The sequence below is a fragment of the Aspergillus foveolatus genome (assembly GCF_047715535.1).
Source record: "Aspergillus foveolatus strain CBS 279.81 unplaced genomic scaffold BDW70scaffold_7, whole genome shotgun sequence".
Taxonomy (NCBI): Eukaryota; Fungi; Ascomycota; class Eurotiomycetes; order Eurotiales; family Aspergillaceae; genus Aspergillus; species Aspergillus foveolatus.
In genome coordinates, this window is record NW_027396071.1 from 1 (window position 1) to 21,163 (window position 21,163).

At 49.3% G+C, this 21,163-nt stretch overlaps 7 protein-coding genes across 7 annotated transcripts; 3 read left to right on the plus strand and 4 right to left on the minus strand.

Annotated features, from left to right (window-relative positions):
* Positions 1–206: 206 nt before the first annotated feature.
* BDW70DRAFT_129659 (2EXR domain-containing protein) lies at positions 207–1,347 on the plus strand. Its single transcript, XM_073735652.1, has one exon. It carries the CDS (start codon positions 302–304, stop codon positions 1,193–1,195), a length of 894 nt encoding a protein of 297 aa, XP_073599039.1. The 5' UTR covers positions 207–301; the 3' UTR covers positions 1,196–1,347.
* A 109-nt stretch (positions 1,348–1,456) lies between these two features.
* BDW70DRAFT_156890 (uncharacterized protein) lies at positions 1,457–2,185 on the minus strand (the record flags this gene model as incomplete). Its single annotated transcript, XM_073740259.1, has 1 exon — positions 1,457–2,185. One exon carries the CDS (start codon positions 2,183–2,185, stop codon positions 1,457–1,459), a length of 729 nt encoding a protein of 242 aa, XP_073599040.1.
* An 856-nt stretch (positions 2,186–3,041) lies between these two features.
* Positions 3,042–6,551, plus strand: BDW70DRAFT_171193 (uncharacterized protein; the record flags this gene model as incomplete). Its single annotated transcript, XM_073743157.1, has 10 exons — positions 3,042–3,452; positions 3,509–3,651; positions 3,707–4,157; positions 4,214–4,390; positions 4,447–4,511; positions 4,570–4,794; positions 4,859–4,970; positions 5,043–5,517; positions 5,585–6,144; positions 6,225–6,551. 10 exons carry the CDS (start codon positions 3,042–3,044, stop codon positions 6,549–6,551), a joined length of 2,946 nt encoding a protein of 981 aa, XP_073599041.1.
* Positions 6,552–7,646: 1,095 nt separating this feature from the next.
* Positions 7,647–9,537, minus strand: BDW70DRAFT_147880 (uncharacterized protein; the record flags this gene model as incomplete). The annotated part of the gene is made up of 4 exons (XM_073738790.1): positions 7,647–8,141; positions 8,199–8,491; positions 8,549–8,663; positions 8,716–9,537. 4 exons carry the CDS (start codon positions 9,535–9,537, stop codon positions 7,647–7,649), a joined length of 1,725 nt encoding a protein of 574 aa, XP_073599042.1.
* Positions 9,538–10,081: 544 nt separating this feature from the next.
* BDW70DRAFT_156893 (terpene synthase family protein) lies at positions 10,082–11,706 on the plus strand (the record flags this gene model as incomplete). Its single annotated transcript, XM_073740260.1, has 9 exons — positions 10,082–10,254; positions 10,315–10,438; positions 10,501–10,519; positions 10,590–10,811; positions 10,840–10,996; positions 11,045–11,134; positions 11,198–11,231; positions 11,285–11,517; positions 11,637–11,706. 9 exons carry the CDS (start codon positions 10,082–10,084, stop codon positions 11,704–11,706), a joined length of 1,122 nt encoding a protein of 373 aa, XP_073599043.1.
* Positions 11,707–12,089: 383 nt separating this feature from the next.
* On the minus strand, positions 12,090–16,260 carry BDW70DRAFT_171195 (uncharacterized protein; the record flags this gene model as incomplete). Its single annotated transcript, XM_073743158.1, has 8 exons — positions 16,051–16,260; positions 15,621–15,737; positions 15,150–15,559; positions 14,966–15,098; positions 14,379–14,891; positions 14,136–14,309; positions 13,758–14,084; positions 12,090–13,714 (listed from the first exon to the last, which is right to left on the minus strand). The coding sequence occupies exons 1-8, from the start codon at positions 16,223–16,225 to the stop codon at positions 12,090–12,092; spliced, it is 3,474 nt and encodes a 1,157-aa protein (XP_073599044.1). The 5' UTR covers positions 16,226–16,260.
* Positions 16,261–19,263: 3,003 nt separating this feature from the next.
* On the minus strand, positions 19,264–20,619 carry BDW70DRAFT_171199 (Alpha/Beta hydrolase protein). The gene has a single exon (XM_073743159.1). The coding sequence runs from the start codon at positions 20,520–20,522 to the stop codon at positions 19,380–19,382; it is 1,143 nt and encodes a 380-aa protein (XP_073599045.1). The 5' UTR covers positions 20,523–20,619; the 3' UTR covers positions 19,264–19,379.
* Positions 20,620–21,163: the final 544 nt, after the last annotated feature.

The window sequence follows — 21,163 nt, forward strand, 5'->3', positions numbered from 1 at the left end:
GTCATAGCTCCTTTTGAGGTTCCCAGAGGGAAGAGGATTGTCTCCGAGGGGGGCACTGGGGGCCGGTGTAAGCGTCTCTTGGCTATTACGGAGTGATAGTGTACTGATTTTGTACTCAGAGTATACTAACGATATCATGTGACTCTCCCGTTTGGCTCTTATATGGCGATAACAAGTTGACATATTTCTCCAAATCCTTCCACACCTTTTAATCCACGTTCAATCACGAAGCTAGCTAACAATACTGAAGCCCGAGATTACTTATTTCCGGCAGCAGCATATCAGACCAGAACTGAAGAGCATGTCAGCTTCGAAAAGAACTTTTTATTTATTCCCCAAATTCCCACCCGAAATCCGTCTAGCGATCTGGCGCGAGTGCCTCCCCCACCCGCATATCATGGAGCTAGACTACCAACAAGAAGAAATTATATGGGATGAAGAGCCTCAATGCAGAATAAACTCAGAAATCACATTAAATAATGCAGCTCCCCCCATAATTTCGCGGGTTTGCCGAGAGTCAAGAGCCGTTGCATTCGAGAGTGGCCACCCTCAACTACTCCCGGACCCGAATATCCCGGATACAGACTATTTCTGCAAATACATGCCTCGACAACCTTGGCTTGATACAGCACGCGATATAGTCCACCTTAACTGGGAGCCATGGGTGGATATCGAGTGGCAAACATATGATATGGGCGATCCAGTTCGCTGTCTCATGTGGTATGCGGCGCTGACTAGGTGCCGCGAACTCTCCATCATGATAGGCCTCTTGCAGACATTTCAATCGCGAGACAATCCTGATGAACCTCATCCTCACTACAGGTGGACGCGGGCTGAGCTGGCAGATCTGATGCGCACACGGCCAAGATGGATAGTCGTTGTTATGCCACCTGTTGTCATACATGCCGACGCGGAGACTGGTGCAGGGTTATTTGGACTTCTCACTGACGCGCGAGTGCAACTTGTGGATGCGGATGATGAGGCCAGGTTGGCTGAGTTTAATGCGCTGGGGGAGGCGTCTAATGTTACTATTGGGGCGCGGGTCGGGCAAGAGGAGCTGGCTTTGGCCAAGGGAGAGTTGCGTGAGGCAGTCAATTGGTTTTTTGGGTCTGAGGACGAGGCTCCTGTGATGCGCCCCGCTGTCATGTTTCGGCTCTGCACGAAAACTGCATGTAAAGATTCCCAATACAAATGAATGGGTTTCATCATCTATGGATCTTGACTCCCTGGCATATCACACAACATACTATTGTCCTGGACAAGAAGGCGGAGGTTTGCGTACAATTACAAATCATGCGCTGTACATTTATTTACTGGATACTTCTGTCTACACGCAGGCGACTAACTGACCGACATTTAAAAGATAGTCATGGCTTGAAATAAGAATAGGTGTTTGTCCTATATGTACAGAATACAGCAGGGAAAAAAGTCAAAATCGATATACAAAACCAAATTATTAACACGAGCCGTCCCCCCAAGCTCGAGCTTCGATCCTCTGAACCCCTTGAATGGCATCCCAATGCATCTTAACATTGCCTATCTTCGTCTTCTTAGTCCTCTTTTGCTGCGACATCCACGTCTGGAAGTCTTTCCAGTACCCCGCAAATGCAGAATCTTTGGCAACTGTCTTCTCAATGTCGACATCAAGATACGTTGAACCATCAAGCGCCGTGGGATTCTTTGTCTCCACCGTCAGCGAAGTTCCCTTCTCGTCCCTGAGGTAATCGTTGATAACATCAATATAATTCTGTCCTTGGTCAGCAACTCGGGCCTCATGCACTCCAGTAATAGCCGTGCGCGCTTCCTCAAGGCCCTCAGAGAGAGCATCATCACCAAGCTTAATACGCGCAGCTTGGATCTTATCCGTCATCATATTCAGGATGGCACTAAGCTGCGGGTTGTCCACGGTAAAGGTGCCAGCCTGAAAGAGTTTATGGGCGTCCGTATCCGGGACAAAGCCTCCACCATTGAGTTGTTCGATTTGCTGGGCTGCATAGACGGCGTCGGGCCAGAAGTACTTTCCGATCGACGTCGGGAGGCCGGATGTTATTTTTTTGCCGTCTTTTTGGATGTATTCGAGAAATTCATCAAAGTAGCAGGTTCCGTCGGGGACGGTACCGAAACAGTTGGGTGCGATCATCTCGTCTCTTGCGCCGAAGGCTTGGATGTCCATGCGGTAGGCCATCCACATGTACACTACCTGGTGCACGGGCAAAAGTCATAAGTGATATCCTTCAAAGAGAAGTACGGAATCGATCCATCGGAAAGTGACAGGGTTGGAAAGGCAAACCTGGTAGGGACCGGCTTTCTTGCTGGCATGTACATGAGGGGCCAGAAAGGCTGAAAGCAACAGCATGGAACTAAGAAGCATCATGTAGAGCCCTGAAAAGTAAAAGAGAACTTTGTGCAAAGCGAGAAACGGGGAAACGGATGAAAATAACTCTGGACGAGCCTGTTTGGGTTATAAGAACTATCACGGGGAAATCCTTCGACCGTCAAAATCATGATATTTTCCCCTCAACTCCATAGCTGGAAGGCTTTGCCGAGAGTAAAGTACTCCGGAGTAGACAAAGATAAGGAGAATATCGATGGTAAATTGATTTCTGGGCAGAGGGGGATTAGGCGTATTCTCGCTTCTCTAATTCAGGCACTAGTAAGGTTACATTAAGGTAAGGCTTCTGCATCCAACAACCATGTGTAGAAGGTCATTGGGTGAGACTCCAACTGGGATAGTGGAATTCTACGCTACTGAAGGTTAGAACACAGACTGAAACAGGCTTGTGCCTGCCCAGACCCCAGCTAAGAGCTGACAAGCACCCTGAAATAAGGGCTTCAGTCCGTTAAGGCCGCCTGTCTCTTAGCGTATTGGGGGCGGATTTCTTGGGCTGTAGAAATGGGGGCCATAATGTAGCAGAATGCTCAGATTTGACACGGGGATGTCCAATAACGGAAACCTTCCCGAGAAACGAAGCCCTAAAAGGCTGCTCCTCTCCATTTTCCCAACGCTCCAACACCCTCCTTCCTACTCATTGTTGGCCACTATGAGCGATGTTTGTAAGTACATTCAGGTCCAGGCTAATGACGGCTGTTGGGCACTTGCGGACCGCTGTGGCATCACTCAGGCCGAACTCATCAAATACAACACTGCCGACGGCTTCTGCGACAACCTCATAGTCGACCAGTATGTCTGCTGCTCTGAGGGGTCCCTTCCGGACTTCTCGCCGAAGCCTGACGATGACGGCAACTGCTATGTCTATGTAATTCAGCAGGATGATACATGCGACGAGATCGCCAAAGCGAATAAGATGGACTCTGACAAGATCGCCGACTACAATAGTCTCACTTGGGGATGGAGGGGATGCAATGGGCTACAGAGAGGTCAAGCCATCTGCCTTAGTGAGGGCATGCCGCCGTTCCCTGAACCTGTTGATGGGAACGTCTGCGGTCCACAGGTTCGTTCATCGCCATAAGTCTCTAGCATTCAGAGTCACAACTAATCATTGTGCAGGTACCTGGAACCCAGCGGCCAAATAACGGTTCCACATGGGACTGGGCTGAATTAAACCCATGTCCCCTCAACGCCTGTTGTGATGTCTGGGGCCAATGCGGTATCACTCCTGAATTCTGCACGAACACAACCGAGTCTGGTGGGTGAGTAGTAGTACCCTCATTCAATTACACTTCTATATCCTGATTCAAAAAATAGGGCACCGGGTACAGCTAAGAACAACACAAATGGATGCATTTCCAACTGTGGCACTGAGATTATAAGCACCGAAACATATCGACCCTTCCCCTACCGTATCGGCTACTTCGAAAACTGGAACCTTAATCGACCATGTGCCAACATGGACATCTCCAAAATGGTCGAGGACGGCTACTACACACACGTGCACTGGGCATTTGGTAACATCACTGAAAATTGGGAGGTGGACGTAAGCGGTGCACAGGAACAGTATGACGGCCTTCTGAAGCTAGAGGGTATCCAGCGCATTATGAGCTTTGGTGGCTGGGGTTTCTCAACTGATGCCTACACGCACAATATCTTTCGGACTGGAGTACGGGACGGCAACAGACAGACTCTTTCCGCTAATGTGGTTAAGTTTATTGTGGATAACAATCTTGATGGCGTGGACTTTGACTGGGAGTATCCTGGTGTAAGTTTTTCACTTTGAGTAAGCAAGGTTGGCTGATTCTGATGACTCTTTCTCAGGCCCAAGATATTCCAGGAATTGACCCAGACAGACTTGACTCTGGAGAGAACTATGCTGAGTTCTTGAAGCTTGTTCGCTCCCAATTGCCATCTGAAAAGTCCATGTCCATGGCCCTGCCGGCATCATACTGGTACCTGAAAGGCTTCGATCCGCTCACTCAGTTCGATGATTACATCGTGAGTAACCTTGCATGCGAAGCCGACACAGGAATGGGTTCTGACTCCTGCCACAGGACTACTACGTTTACATGACATACGACCTCCATGGCCAGTGGGACTATAACAACACGTTCGTCAAGTAAGAAAAAATATATATGCCTATTATTCTTCCTCGACATAGACTAACACCATCAAAGTCCTGGTTGCGAACTCGGCAATTGTCTCCGCAGCCATGTGAATAAGACCGAGACCGAATACACATTGGCCATGATTACCAAGGCCGGAATCCCCTCGATCAAGATCGTGCCTGGTCTTGCGCTCTACGGTCGCAGCTTTGAGATGACCGACCCGTCATGTAAAGGACCTGAGTGTACGTTTACTGGGAAGGAATCAGGCGCCACCAAGGGTGCCTGCACAGACACGTACGTGTTCCTTATATTTTACCTTCTTTCTAGTTGACTGACGTTCATCTACTCATTTCCACAGCGCCGGCTACCTCTCCAACATCGAAATTTGGGACCTGATTGCCCAGGCTAACAGTGAAGACAACTCCGACAACGTTACTATTACGCAGTATGAGGATGAAGGTGACATTCTAGTACGTATTCCATACCTTCAACAGAAATAACAGTAAAAGAGGTATGTAAACTAAGGCTGGAATCCCACACAGATCTATAACAGCAACCAATGGGTCTCCTGGCTCACCCCAGACAGCTACAAAGCCCGTCAACAGTGGTATGATGACCTCCATTTCGGGGGAAGCGTAGACTGGGCCGTCGACCTGAATCGGACCTACCGGAACAACGGTACAGGCGACCTCGAAGATTCTGGAGATGACTGGCCCGCATTGGAGCCCTGTCCATCCATTACTTTCCCCTACCTAGAGGGCCTACAGACGGCACAGGTCGCCGGTGCCATCCCGGACCACTGCGTCGCGCAGATGACGCTAGACACGCTGATCTGGATGCTGGATACGTCCTATGACAACTACACCGATGTCAATAACGGCTACGATGAGATGTTCGATTACTATGTAAAGTATATCGAGAAGGTTGTCCCGGCTGTCCTTGAGAACGCTTTTATGTGGAATATGAGCATTACTGGTGATAATCAGCTCATCCCCGAAATAGGACCTGGGTTTAATTGTATCTTTATCCCTCCAATCCTAATAAACGATTACATAGGACCTTACTGACTTCGATTGATTGCTAGACTTTGACTGCCAGTTTCCCGAACAAGACGAGATCGTTCCTTGTGCCGCAAACTGGGAAGACAACCTTGATCCTCTTCTCCGGTACCTCGACGCGACAGACCTAACCCTCAGTGATAAAGACGGCTTCGCAAAAGCCCTCGCCAACGCCGGCCTCCTCGAAGATTGGGTCGATTTTGGGGATTACAAGATCCAGCGGCATAATTACGAGACGCGACCTGTGACCTCCTGGACACTAAAGTTTACTGGGTGGCCGATTAAAAATGAGTCTATGGTCGTGCAGAATCCCAAGGATATTGTCACGAAAGGCTTGCCTAATATCCCCAATATGCGCTCTGATATGGAGACTACGTTGTTGGAGATCATGGGGGGACGCTGGATGGGCGGTGATGCTAGGGATGCGGCGCTTGCTTATGCGCCGGCGGTGTTTATGTTGCAGCAGGCGGTTGATAGCATGACGCAGGCTAAGCTGTTGGGGCAGCAGGAGGAGAAAGAGGAGGAAGAGGAAGAGAGGAAGAGGAAGGAAAATTTCATTTTGTTGATTATTAGTGTGGTGTTTATGGTAAGCGTTCACCAGCCAGTTATTTCTTGCTCTCTTGTCTTCAGGATAAGTGACCAAAAGTGACTAACAAACGTGAACAGTTCGTCCCCATGGTTGGTGAAGGGATTGCCGCTGGTCTCGGCTTATCCAATTTAGCCCGCATTATCGCTATCGCTGGTGAATTGGGTAACGCGGCCCTGGCTACCTATGATACAGTCAAGAACCCAGAATCGGCTGTTGTCAACATGTTGGGCATGCTGTTTGGTGTTGGAAGCATTGCCAAAGTATCCCGTGATGCAAAGGGTCTGAGCCAGGTGGCTAACTGGAGGAAGGGAATGAAGGCTGGAGAGATTACGTCCCTCGGTAAGATCTTCGAGAATGGGGATTCAATGGTCCAAAGCATCCTCGGGAAGGTCTGTAAGATTTGATGTTGTTACGGAAGATGCTCGAGCTAGGTTTCGTTTGCGATTCTTTCTCCAGTGCCCTTTACTTGAAAATTCTTTGAAAGCCCCGATTCTTGTCTCTAAAGCAGGATCTTGAAGCTACCATAAAAGCTCTAGACACCGTCTGTCAGCGATATAACTCTCAGTGTGCCCGCGAGAAGTAATTGATTCTTGACCAGCTTTTCGCCATAGAAGGACTTAGCATACATTGCAATGCATTCTTTCCTTTATGTCTTTCACTGGGGAAGAAAAGAGTGCCTTAAGATTCGAGGGTCTGCACGCAAACCCTCACGATCAGTCATTATTAAGGTATTAGAGGGTAACGGCCAGTTCGTAGCTGTATCGGATGCTAAGCTAGATAATACCTCTGTTACTTTCTTAGCTCTGAAGAAAGAAACATCACCAACCCTCAATTTAAGCCAGACTTGTGTCGTCGGAAGTACTGAGTAAATATATACACGAAAATACCTGAGACGATGCTTAACAGGAAGCGGATAAGCATAACATCTCGTTATAGCCACTGTTTTGGATTTCATTATGGCTAAAGAAAGTAAATACTATTTGTTTCTAAAAAAGGTAAGAAGCGGTGATCCCTGATATAGAAAGGAGCTCTAGGCCCTTTCGTATGACATACTTATCAATATGAAGAAGCGACTATGTTGATGCCTCCACCTCAGAACAACCTTTATTTGTCCGGGTACATAGATCACCAATTAGCTTAAGAACCTATAAGGGTGGCATGAAAGGAAACACATCTTAACGATTATGTAGGTTCATCCACATGTGAAAGGGGCGGAGGACTTCAGCTACCAGAATGGTCAGTCAACAAGACTTCTTCCTGGATACTAGAATGATTTTCATTCTAGTATAAGATGACGGAGAAATGTGAAAGTAAAATCATCAGCTAAGGGGTCTAATGGTCAAGATTTTTTGTAAACTCACATCTCCAATTCCCAAGGTTGCTCCATTCATATATAACATACACATAACAAGATGATCTCCGACCACGGCATTCTCTGTCGCCCCTATGATAAATCTCCTTACAAACGACAATGACCGTAATTGAATAGCCCGTCTGGATCACTTATAAATTCCCTGATCGTCAAGGATATCCACGACCCCATTAGAAGCACCCAAGCTGACCCTGTCAACTCTCAACGCAGCAAGCACGTAAGCCTCCGCGATATAAGCAGACCCATGAAGGATCTTTCCCGTCCATAAACGATCATGGGTGTGGTTATTATAGGCCCAATTATCCAATATAAAATGTTTCCCGCGTGCAATGCTTTTGTCCACATCGTTATCTCTTTCCCCAATAAGTAGAGAATAAGAGCCAATATGTGCTAAAGCTACTATAGCATATGCCGTCTCTTCACAACAATGCAGCTCACCCCAGGCCCCGTCTAAGTGCTGTCGTGTTAGCAGGTATCCTAATAGCTCCTGTAGCGTGGGTGGAACTATGCAACAAGTCGTTAAATCTGCAGGGAGAGAGGGCAGCTTCCCACGACTGTGTATTTGTAACAGATGGGTGAGAGAAAGAGCCATGTGCATGATACCATAGTACTGAGATATATTCTAAAGTTGAAAGTCAATTAACTCCCACTAAATGTAACCATTCTGTGGGGGACATACCCAGTGATCATGGAGGGTTTTCTGTCGTCTCCATTCACTACACAGAAACCTGGCAACCTTCTCAATCTGCGCAGCAAAGAGATTGGGTGCCGGGGAGCGGAGAAGCGCACTCAAGACGTTGCCGTTTACACTAACGCTTGCGACTCGGTTGGGCAGTTTGTCGTCAAAGGTTAGGAAGAAGTCATCACCTTCAAATCGCTGTATCATGCCGACTGGGCTGGTTCTACAATCGTTGAGACTCAGGATCATCAACGCGCGAGCCGTGTCGTCGGCATCGGGGAAAAAGGCGTGCGCTAAAAGAATGCTGTTCAGCTATACAAGCAAGTGGCTTGAGGATCCTCTGAACGTACTGGGACCGGTAACGCCGTCGGTGAGCGACTCCTGAACTACCTGGAGTATTCTATCCACTTCCCCTACCCCCAAGTCTTCTGCTGCGTACCCGTTGTCCAAAAGTGCCGTCAAAACCTGGTAGTAAAGGGTGAGATTAGACATACCACGCTCAGGAGGAGTTGCCTACCCAACAAGACTCGAAAATGGCCAAGGGATATAATCCTCCCACAGAGCCGTCTTCTCTTCTGCTGACTACGTGGCGTAGATATGCTTCACCTTCACGGCTCCATAGACCAGAATGAATCAGGTATGCAGCTGTTGACGCAGGTGAAGCCGTAACCCCAGTGGTGGACGTTACCAAGTGTGAGAGCCGACTGAAGTCAACTTTGCCAAGGAAGGCCTCAAGACAAAATAATGGTACCTTGCAAGGCCCATTATCGTAGAGCCAGGTCATATCTGCGCTCAACGCCTTCTCATACATTTGAAGCAGCTCCTTCTTCGCTCGAAAGGCGAAATGCATCCCTTCCTGTGCTAGAAGGCGAAGAAGAACAGGGACGATCAGTTCAAACCCTAAGTGAGTGATCCCATCCAGTGTAAAGTGCGCGAGCTTATCGTCTAGAAATGATTTTGCGCGAGTAATTCGGGCCAGCATATCGGTTTTCAGCTTCTCTCCGCCGGCGTTAGCAGCGAATCTGGCATGTCGACAAAGTGCGAGCAGCCCAGCGAGGGAGTGAACAATACAGTCGGGGATCCATAGGAATGCCGGGTATGGCGTAGCTCTGGTGGATTGGTCCAGAAGATCCCATCCTCCATCCTGTCCTTGCTGTTCTAGCAGGTACGTGAAACTTGCGGGGAATAGCCATTCGGATTCCTTGCGTATCATGGCTAGCCAGGCAGTGTCGTAGATAGATACGGCCATGGAGCTGAAACCATGTTCAGACTTTACCTCTGCAGCAATGCTCTTGACTAGTATGCGGGCACGGTATACAGTTTGGGAGGAATACGGCATAGTTAGCTCGCCCTTGTTGAAGGAGCATGAAAATATTTTATTCAAAGACTTTCCCCTAGAGCGATATGCATCACTTTAATGCCCTCCACCCCTCAAGGTATTGTGTAATCAGTATATTGAACGTCCAGATTCTTTACGTGTAGACTTCCGAGCTTAAGTTCATGCTTGTTTGGTCGGCAATGGTTGCAGTCTCATGGCCTGATCGGATTGATGCGTTTATTTCTGCCTTGTAGCGGACGACACACGCCTATAAACTACCTCATTTGAGTTTCTCCACTTGTCACGCATCCCGATACCAAACTAGAGTTTACCTACCCATCGCCCCTAAGGTTCTCACTTGATAATGAAGCAAACAGTATTAGTGGCGTGGCTGATAAACTGATGTGGAGTCATGAGGGTGCAATACGGAATTTCGTGGCGAGCTGAAACACGCAGGATGTTGGCGATTGTGGCAATACTTTTTTTCTCTAGTATCCTATTTAATCGACTTGCCTCGACATGAGTGACACCTCACAGGTTCTAATCCTCGCATCAACCTCTGGAAATGCCTGAGCGAACCACGAACCCGGCCCTCTCCCTTGCGGAATTCCGCAAAAGCATACGAGGCCAAAAGGCCACTCTTCCGAATTTCTACTCGCTGTTTCCAGATTGGATACCTGACTTGCATCCGGAGTATGAAAGGGCGAGAGATGAGATTCTCAATCCCTGGCTAGAACGGTAAAACACCCGCCTTGCTATTTTAGGGTTTAGATAGTCGCTAAATCGGTAGGCTTGAAGCTGGGTACCCAATCCAACAACAGCCCGCAAGTTTCAGGAAGCTGAGTTTGGCGTTTTCGCAGCGGTGATGTGTGTGCGGACTTCGTTTGAGAAGCTGTGTACAGTATGCAAGGCATTTGCCTGGGTACGACCCTTACCCCTAGCTACTTTATTCTCATGTTTGCGGTAGGCACTAACGCGTGTCAGTTTTTCATATGGGATGACTGTATGAGAGACCCAAGTCAAGCCACAGGCTATCTTCTCTGCATCAAGGGAATACGCGCTAACGAGTTAAGTATTTGATTGTGGCTCCCTGGCAACCAACAACGAAGCCGCCTTCGCATATCGCAGAAAATCGATGCAGTATTTCTGCGCAGTCCTCTGCAAAAAGGAGCCAATGCCCGATCTGTCAGATCTCACTGAAGAATTGCAGAATACATTACATTGCTGGGATGAGGTGGCCGCACACTTGCGCCAGGAGTGCTCGCAAGGCTCGTTGCAGCTTATTGCCGTCTATAGTATAAGAGCTTGCTGACCAAGGTTTAGAGACACTCATAATACTTCTTGAGCAGATAATTTTCTATGTATCTAGCGTTGATACGGTGGACATGCTCTTCCGCGGGAACCATGTCCCATCGCTGGCGGAGTATTGGATTCGTCGAGAACAGACGGCCGGTGTCTACCCGGTGATAGCAACAATACCGTATGTGGATGGCATTGATTAATTTCAGCCCATCACTGAAGCGTGCAGGTTTATCTATGGCACTGATATAACCCACAAAATTATAGATGCCGAGCTCATGCAGTCGTTATGGCGGCATACCTCGTTTTTAGTACATATGTGAGTGCCTCAAAACGCTAACGGCCTACCCAAGCTGGAGGAAATACTGATGAGTAGCTGTAGGATAAACGATATGTTCTCCCTCAGAAAAGAAATTGTACAGTTGCCGCACGTCTTTCCCTTTTCTTGCTAACGCCATTGGCTTGGCAGGCCGATAACCAAATTGAAAACATGGTCACCGTGATAATGCTGAACCACGGCGTGGACTGCAAGCAAGCGATGCGCCTATCTCACCAGTTCGTCGAACAAGAGGCCGCCCAGGGGTTCCAGAAGGTGGAGCGTCGTCTCCGGGCACAATCCCTCGTTGTGAGTACGGAGCGCAGCAGTGAAGACGCATTCATTGAGGGATGCAAAAATGTGGTAATGGGGCTTACCCATTGGAGGTGCGTCTCGTTGATGCTTCCATACGAATGGATTGCTTTCGTTTTCTCTGCCCGGCTTGCCTATGTGCTCCTCACATTGGTCTATCTATCCAGATCTCGTCGCTGATGGCTTACCATAGTTATTCCGGACAACGGTATTTCAGGCAGTCGGAACTGAATGAGCGTCATGAGGTTGACTTCCACATCTAAGCCGGCTGTCAATTCAGTCAACATAGCGTGGTGTTATTAGGCGCACCAGACAAATACCTAGGAAATAGAAAACCATACCCTGCTTTACAGACTAACAGCGCTTCAGGCTGAGTCCCTTTTATCTGTCTTCTGGTTGGGCAGATCTCGTTAACTGAGAGATATTCCTGAATATGAGCGCAAGTCACGATAATATATATTTGATAATCTTATTCGTATATGCTACTATATCTAGAGTGGAGAATCTATTATATGATAAGTTATTTAAAGATTAAACTTCATTACAGCTTTTCTATTTATGGTCTGACTTGGTACTTGACATATTTGGACCCAGGCGTCTGCATACTACCCTCACTTGTGCATAGCGCCAAACACATCGCAACGCCCTAGTCAGTTCCCGCTGTTCTATCCCGCAAGCACCAGTTTATATGCCCTTCCACTTTCCAATATACATCCCTGTCTGCATGCCTCCCAACAATGGTATCCATATGTCCATATCCCTCCACCAGGAATCGGCGATACGTGTGCTCCCCAAAGGTCCTTCTCAGCAGCTCATAGTCCCTTAGCGTAGACTCAGGGTTAAACACCTGATTCTCAGAACCAGACATGAAGAGAATCGGAACTCCGCGGATATTCTGTAAACTCTTCTGTGTTATGAGCGGCTCGAGATTATTGTTCAAACAAGAACTCGCACAACCCATGCGCGTAATATGCTCGAGACACCTGGTAAATGTCCCTGCAAGGAATGTATCAATGTTACCATGGATCTCTTGATCAAGATTCTCGTGGTTCCAAAGAAGTCCAAATGCGAAGCTTGTCCTATGGCAGGACGGCGAAGTGCACCTGTCGCGTCGGGCGACGGGGTATAGTGAAAGGAGAAAGTCGAGAATGTGCTGTAATAAATCTTTCCTTCTCTCTAAGAAGGAAATCGGGAAATACGGCCCGTCCAGAGACTCATAGGCCCGGATAAGCAAGGTGGATGATGCTTTGATGGAGTTCCAATACCCGAAGACCTGGTTCATGAACACCGAATTCGCGGTTATGCCGAGGAGCTGCTCCGGCTTGACGGTGCCTGTTAGGAGGGCCATGGAGAGGGCCACAGAGCCCTGACAGTGTGCTATGATGTATGGTTTTTGGCTCGAATCGTCACGCGTGGGACTGGTGCTGGAAATATGGTGTATTGCGGCGGCAATGTCGAGGCGGCTATCAAAAACGGTGCAGTCCTTTGCGGTTTGCTCATCATGGCCCCACCGCGCGGTTAGAACATAGCAACGGTGACCGCGAGAAGAAAAGTACTTGACCATGTTGCAGCGTTGGAATGGCAGAGCGAAGATGGAGTGCGAGGTGTTTAGGCCTGTAATGCCTGGGAGAAAGAGGATCGGTGGCTGTGACTGCTTGCCAACTCTTGATTCCGTACCCAGGGGCCGGATAGGCTCATGCACGTCAAGCCTGATCTTGACATTGTCCGAGGTAAGGATTTCGAGTATTTCTGACGGTTGCTGTTGTTTGGCTGGGATTGCTTGACTGTGGGCTCTGGTTCGAGAGAGAATGCCGCAATATGGTATGAGTGGATAGAAGAAGACCACGCTGAGCTGGATGATGAAATACAGTAAGAAAATAAGCAGTACCGGTAGTGAACTAAGCGGCGGGCCCGTCGTATGAAATGTTCGCATTTGCCGCCAGAATGATAACAACGAGATACTCACGACACCGGCCCCGAGACTCTTTTTGTTGGAGTCCAGTATACGAAGCTTGACTCTTGTCGTGGCTTTCCATAATCTAGGTATGCAAAATGCAGCGGATTGGCCTATAGTCTTGACGCCGATCAACGTCAATCTCCTGCCCTCGACGGTGCAAAGTGGGAGTGTATATTTCAAGGTCGTTGAGGCACTGTCACTGCCTGCGACGAAGAAATCCAGATCTCCACGCATAACGCACATTGCCCTGCGTGATAGGGCACGGCATGAAACTGTTCCAGTGCATAGGCCCTTGTATCTTGGTCCCGTACCTCCTGGCAAATATCAGCCTAGTACTCTCAACGTCAATGAACATACCTTCGACTCTATGATATATCTCCACAGTGAGAAGAATGCTCATTGTCGATGAGCAGCCCTTCCCTTCAAGCTCGGCAGCCGCATACGACGCACACGATGATGGGACGGCAACGTGCCCTTCAAGGGGTTCGGTGAAGTTCCATCCGGTTGAGACATAGTCTCTGTTCGGTTCAGCGTGACTGCTATTAGAATGTGAAACCCTACGCTGACTATAGATATCAATGTCGCTATTTCTCGTTTCTAAATCAATCTCCATGCCTCTCTCCTCTGCTACCATCGCCACAGACCTCTCTGCAAGCGCCGTAATTGTCGCAAGAGGATTAATACCTGCCAGCGAGGTGAGCTCATTAATATACGTACTCAACTAAGTATACTAACCCAAAGATGTAGGTATTATAGATGCATCGCAGCATACTAATCCTGTGTGAACATCCGTCCCTTGCCCTGTAAACACCTGCCCGAGGTGGTTCGTCACACCCTCACGTCCCGTCCCATCTCGACTCATATTCGCGCCGCCGAGGGGGTGAACGGAGACTTCTTCTTGATGGAAGCCTTATGTCCAGTTTAGAATTGTGCCCTACACAGCACAATACTGTTGCTTGGGAAACGGGTACCACCTACCATAGAAATAAGAAAATCCCATACTCGCTCCATCGCCCCCAAGCACGTGGTACAAGGCATCTTTAATAGAAAGGATGTTTGCGCCACGCCCTTCTCCGACACCTTGGAGACGCGGCATGTCATATTCCAACGTTAACGTAACCTCGTTGTTGTCGTGGGACATGGCCAGGTATGTTGCTGTTCGCTGAATCGCGCCGCCGGGGGTATATGGGCCTCGGACAATGGACCTAATTGCTGCGAGTGTTCTTTTGGTCTGCGTCAGTGGGCGGCGGAGAAATGAGGAAAAGAAGTGTTTTATATTGATTGTCTGCATGATGAACATCCATTCGATCACCGGCGCGAAGGGCTCAGGAATGCACCCGTCCTCGATGACGAATGCGCCCACTTTGTTGTCATTTTCGGAGACGCAGACGCCGTTCGGCGTCTTTTGGTGGCACTCGATCATGCTAGTGATGGTTGGGCCAGGCCTGGTACTACCTGCAACTCCGTTGATCTCTTTGCTACCGTTATACCCTAATGAAGGTCAGTATATCCTCTTTTACCTAGCGTTAGGCCGCCCGCAGTAATGCTAATAGACATAAAAATACCAAAGACTAAGAGGTTACCGTTCCCAGACATGTCCCTTCCCACTAGCGGCGAACATGGTAGGCCGTGATTCTTCGAGCGGAGGAGAATCTCTGTCGTCCCAAGAGCTCCTGCACCGAGGAAACAGAACTCCTTCTGCTAACAGTTAATAACATGTCGGCATAGGTCGATGTGCACCTGACGTACCGCTCTCACCCAGAACAGCTGCGCCATACCGTCCTCTGCGAAGATACGCCTGCCTTTCTGATGCCAGGCGAAATGTACAAGATACGAGTCTCCGTCTCTCTCCACATACCGGACTTCACAACCGCAGAATATCTCAGCCCCCCAGGCCCATGCATCAACCAAATAAGTGACCGGAATAGAGTTCTTCGACCCGTCATTTAACCCCGTCGATTCGTGACCTGACCCCTGATTCGCACACATGAAGACGCCACTGCTGTTGCGGCCAGGTTGGAAGAACGTAGTTAGAGGCACGCGCGAGAATCTCCAATTTCGTTTCTTGGCTGTCTCCTCGAGGTGCGCCATCTTCGTGGGTGTTGGTAGGCTTGCTGGGAATGTGGAGGGTTGTAGCATCGCTGCGGCGCGGGCGTAGTCTACCAAATATCAACGTCAGCGAGAAGACATTGCTTCTGTGGATCGAGTATATGTACTTACACTCCGAGAGAGCATCCGAATTGTCCCTGATCTCCGCCGGCCATGCACTCAACCGCATGGTCTCGGACGTTGCTTCAAGGAACACACCAGCGTTAAGCAGTGAGCCTCCGCCAAGCCCTTAAGTCAAATTGTCAGCCTGCCTGGTTTTTAAGATGGCTGCATTCGATTCATAGCTGCAAGGATTGCCGATGGCCTCACCATGAGCACAAAAAGCATGCTGTCCCTGACCCAACCTCAATTGAAATAGCTTTACCTTGCCCTTACGCAACGCCGACCTCTTCGCCAGGCGGCTAGGTATTGATCTCGAACCCGAAATATGAAGCTCCCGCAAGCATTGCACAAGCGTACTTGGGAAAGAGCCCGCTGTAGAGTAAGTCAATGATCACATGAGTACATACTCTAATGGGACAGATATGTCTTGAGAACCTACCTCTCCATTCCGCGCCCAGCTCCAGGACTGCAACGCTCTTTCCAGCCCTAGCCATCCGGCTCGCTGCAACACCAGCACCATACCCTGATCCCACAACGACGACGTCGTACTCGGGTTTCATCTGAGTAGGGGAATGGCTGAGGGTCGGATAGTTGTCTGGTCGATGCTCCATCATGCATTCCCTAGCGACTTGGCGAAGTTAGAAACAAAGCTTGAGATTTGGGCCGGAAGATACGTAAACGACGTTTTTGTTGCGCATTGAAAGCCAGACTGTGCCCGTAACTTCAGGGGCGGCCGGTGTTAAGATATGCATCGAGGCCCCGCACATGTGATATCTAAAACTCAATATTCTGGCCATCATTACCAGCAGCCTTATCGGCTATGTGCCAAGATATTTACGTACTTAATTACATTAGCTGTGGCTATAGCTGAGAGCTGAGCTAGCATGGCTTAAAGATAAACCTTACTTTTTACGACTGGTCGACGAATCGGTCTGAAAGGAGGAGGGATATGCACAGTACATACGGAGTTTCAACCCATGCTAGTTGTAAGCATGTTGTTGCAATAAGGAAAAGCGGGAATCGAGTCCAATGAAAGTCAATTACGTGGCTTGGATCGCTAGCGCCGTAACCTCATATTGGGCAGTAATGGACTGATAACCCCGGTATTGTCGGATTGTCCCCAGGGCATGGTGGTCACGCTTCCAGTGAACTCGGTCATTCCCCAGCGCTGACTGATGGTGCATCCCAGCTTCCTTTCCGCTTGCTCTTGGAGCTCTAAGCTCAGGGGCGCTGCACCTGACTCTGCCCTGACAAGAGTTTTGAATTGATCTGTCACGCGGTCACTCCGCACAATTGCATGGTATACTGGTGGGGCTGTTGACAAGAAGGTCACTGCATACTTCTTACAATAATCGATGAACTCATCGATATTAAATCTGGGCATCCAGTACACTGTCCCTCCAGCAACCGCGGGTATGATGAAACATCCCAGACACCCTGCAATATGGGCCGTGGGGAGGTGTCCGACTGTCCGATAGGGAACGTTCAGATGTGGCTTCCCTTTTTAGAGTCCCGTAACACCAACTGAGTGAATAGGGCTTCGGAAACAAGATTCATGTGAGACAGCATAACCCCTTTTGGCGGACCAGTTGTCCCCGACGAATACAGCAGGCAGATGGTGGTATTTTCCAGCGCGTCAATATCCACAATCCGCTCCCATTCCAGCTCCGCCGTTGTCTGCAGGTAATTCCTCCTGGAATTATCTTGGCATAAAAGCCGCCGATGCCCCATACTCTCCAGTACCAACACTCTATTTTCTCGACGAATCCCAATTTGGTATACTGCTCCGTAAACTTTGCAATCTGGTAGCGGGATCCATCATATTCTGAGCAATTTTGCTAGCAAATCGGCGATGTCAAGCGGGATACTCCCTATCACAGCCAATCACAACCGAGCGTCGGATCCTGCAGATATTTGAGTTCAGCACTGTCGCCGACGCTGCTGTTTTCTTTTGACTCGTCCACGGACCTTCTTGAGGATGATTAATGTAGATCTTTCCTTTAGCTAGTGATGACCATCTGATGAGGTCAACAAAGGCCTTAAGCCAGAGCAGTCTTCCAGCTGATGTGCAGTTAGGTGCAAGTCTTGGTGGCCCAGCAACGGATCAGTCCATTTCGGCCGCACGCTACCGCTCATCATGCATCGTCATTTCTAACTCAGACTTTCTAGTGCCTCTCGATCCTTGCCTCGCGATTTATACAGTACACCCATATGAGGCTCATCTAGAGGTGGAAGAGAAATACGGCGTACTACGAAGTGTCAACAACAGCGTTGCTCAATCTTGGGAATCCCAGAGTAGCATGACTTCTCATTCGAAGACTATTTTGCGAGTGCCCGTAACTCGCATGGAATGCTTCTTGCTTCAAGATTTGTTGGTTTCTCAAAGCCGTCAGAAGGGGTTCCTTGGATGTTTTATGCCCGGTTGTCTCTTTTAATAAGTGTATACTATAAATATGAAGATTATTTATTTTAATTCTTGGCACCCCGATAACCTACTCCATGAGTTATAATAGTTATTCCCTAAGACCCACCAAGTCTTAAAAAGTCCAGACCAACCCATATCTTGGCGGGTTGGGCCGGGAACAACAAGTCTTCTGCAGCCAGAATGGGTGGTACCCAGGTAGACCTTGACAAAACCCGCGGGTTGGGTACGGGTCCAGACCATGAACCAGCGCGGGTTTTTGGGTAACACCTGGGTTTTGCCAAACAAAACAAACATGCTGCACAACCCTAGAAATTTAATATCTCAACGAGTTTATGCAGTGAATGTAGCCTTATATAGAAGTTTTAGCAAAATGGGTTCTTGGCGGGTAACCCGCGGGTTGGCGGGCTTTGGGTTCGTGTTCTGACCTTGGACCCGTCGCGGGTTTTTGTCATTGTCTATTCCCAGGAGTCAAGCAACCATGCAGAAGCCCGGGGAAGCTCATTTGATGTGTATCAGCCAGGTTGAAAACCAGTAAGATCACGTCTCTGCGGCTAGGTGGCAGCAGGAAAAGAGGCTTCCGGCAGGTCCATACAATCGAGGACCGCCGGTGACGCGCCGGCGGCGCACTGGCGGGCCTGGTCTCGTGGATTCACATTCCCCAAGGGCACAGATGACAAGATGCTTTCCAGAGGCTGCATTCACCCCTGCGGACCGGTTCAGCTCCGGGGCAAAAAGGGTGAAGGGCGCGGGGCGGAGCGCTGGAGGTAGGGGCCATTGTGAGGGTCAAATTCCCATACAAAATGGCTCCAAGCCACGAAGTAACGGTTACTCGACAGTACGCATGTACATGCAGTCTCTGGAACAATTACTGCCTAAGGCATGAATGATCCGGATCCGGATCCGAAGATAGGGTCCGCAAGGTCCCTGACAGCAGGTGACAGGTTCCTTGTGCGCGGTGAATGTTGCTGCCCAGACACTACAAGCGGGCCAAGCAATGCTCTGGCAGCGTTTTGACAGCGTGCAAAGGCAGGTAGCTCCGTGTGTGCGCGTTGCTTGAGTCGTGGGTACGTCAGTAGTATAAGCGATTCAACTTTCAGACATGTTGCTAACATATTCTTAAAAGCAAGAGCCAAAAATATACAAACCAGGGCATCTCTGCGTGTGGGGTTTTTGTGGACTGGCCTAGTTCTTATAAGTTCTTTAGCCTGCAGTATTTCGGAATATTGCAATGGAGTTGCCTGCCCTGTGTCTGAAATAGCTTCCTTAACTAGAAGCCCTAGAGGTCGAGAATCCACCGAAATAAACGGCGAATAGGCAGCATCAAAAAGAACACAACTAAGGACCTAAGGAGATGTCCCCGCCTCAATGACCATTTTTGCAGCTTGATCAATCGCTCCCTCCTGCTCCCGAATCCCAAATAACTCAGCTGCAACAAAAGTATCATGCGGTGCATTATCAATCTCCACAAACTCAACTGCACACCCTATCTTTTTCAGATTAGCCATAAACTCAACGTGAGAATCATACAACACCTCCGCACGCCCGGTCTGGATGAAGATCGGCACCTCCGTCTGAAACTCCTGTCCCAGTGGGCTGATGTATGGATAGAATGGGTGCTTGCTATCCCACCCGTCCGGAAGGTAACAGCGTATGCCCCAGTCACCCAACGCGTCAAAGAGAAAGTCGGTTGAGGCGTTGTGGTGACGGTCGTATTGGCTGCTTCCTGGGGTGCCGAGATCAACCCAGGGGCTCCAGAGTAGGATCGCGCGCGGAAGCGGGAGGTGATGATCTGCAGCCTCGTTCTTGATGTATCGCAGAAGTGCAATGACCAGGTTCCCTCCTGCGGAATCCCCCGAGAGCACGATGTTCTCGGAGGCCATGTCAAGCGTGTACAGGAGATACGTGTAAGCCGTGACCGCGTCCTGGAGAGCGGCGGGGAAGCACGTAGTGCGATCACGTGAATTCGACAGTCGGTACTGGGGCATCAGGACCGGACAGTCCAGGCGCTTGCTCAATGCGATGGGACCCGAGCAGAATGCGTCTACGGGGCGAGCACCCCCGAGCACGAATGCGCCGCCATGGAAATGGAGGACGACCAACCGCGGCGTTTTGTCTACTGGTGGCGGAGCTTCATACCAGAAGCCAGCAATCGGGGCCGGGTTGATGGCCGTGTTGCTAGCGAGGACACCGACGTATGGAGAGGAGTGACGGTGCTCGATCTTCTTTGGATCGATGAGCACAAAGCGCGCCTTGTCTGTGCCTGGTTCGAGCGATTTGGGAAGTCGGAGTTCAACTGCAGTCGCGAAGTCAAACCAGAATCTCATCAACCTCGTCGTCAATGACAGGCGGTATGTTCGGCCGGATCGGTTCGATGGTGGAAGGTAGTAAAGGGCAGCAACCAGGACGCGCAGTGGCAAAGTTGAGAGGTAATATACGGTGAAGAAAAACTTGAAAGGGTTGGGGGTAAAAAGAGACGGCGACGCCATGATGAGAAGGTTGAAGACTCGTGAAATGCGAGGCTTGGCTCAAGGGAATTGACTGCAATCAAAGATGGCACTTATAAATTCAACCAGGGTCGAGCGGGGAACAAGCAAGGCTGCAAGGCTGACAGACTAGTGCGGCTGAAACAACGAAATTCAGAAATTTAACACCTAAGCAGCGCTCGGCGTGTGATGGAAGAGCTATGACTAATAAAGCAACCCTACAGGGCCAATACCGCTGGGAACGAGGACGAATGTGGATATTCTCCGCAGCTAGGGCTCGGGTAAGATGCGGCGATCAGGTTCGTGTATACACTGGAGCTCTTCAATCCTTGCAAGTGCCTGCTCAAGTGTTGGGTATTTGGCCTATCTGCACCATGGCTGAGCTGATTGAGCTCCTCTCGCCTTCAGCTACTTATTATTTAATCAACGACAACTCCGTCAGCAAATCATGTCAAGATTGGCCTTGCTTAGGGCATGACGATGATATTAGTGCAGAATAATGCAGAACCCGTCTCCGGCCCTGGGAAACATAGAGCTTGACGAGCATGGAGCCGCTCAGTAATATACAGAGGGTTGAATCCGGTCTGTGTCCGATTAGGGCAGGGCAGGGCAGAGTTTGTCTGGCACGATAATCTGGTTGAGAC

What these genes read in the sequence shown, in the direction of transcription:
- BDW70DRAFT_129659 (XM_073735652.1), top strand. Translation starts at nt 302, where the DNA reads ATGTCAGCTTCGAAAAGAACTTTTTATTTATTCCCCAAATTCCCACCC.
- BDW70DRAFT_171199 (XM_073743159.1), bottom strand. Translation starts at nt 20,522, where the DNA reads ATGGCGTCGCCGTCTCTTTTTACCCCCAACCCTTTCAAGTTTTTCTTC.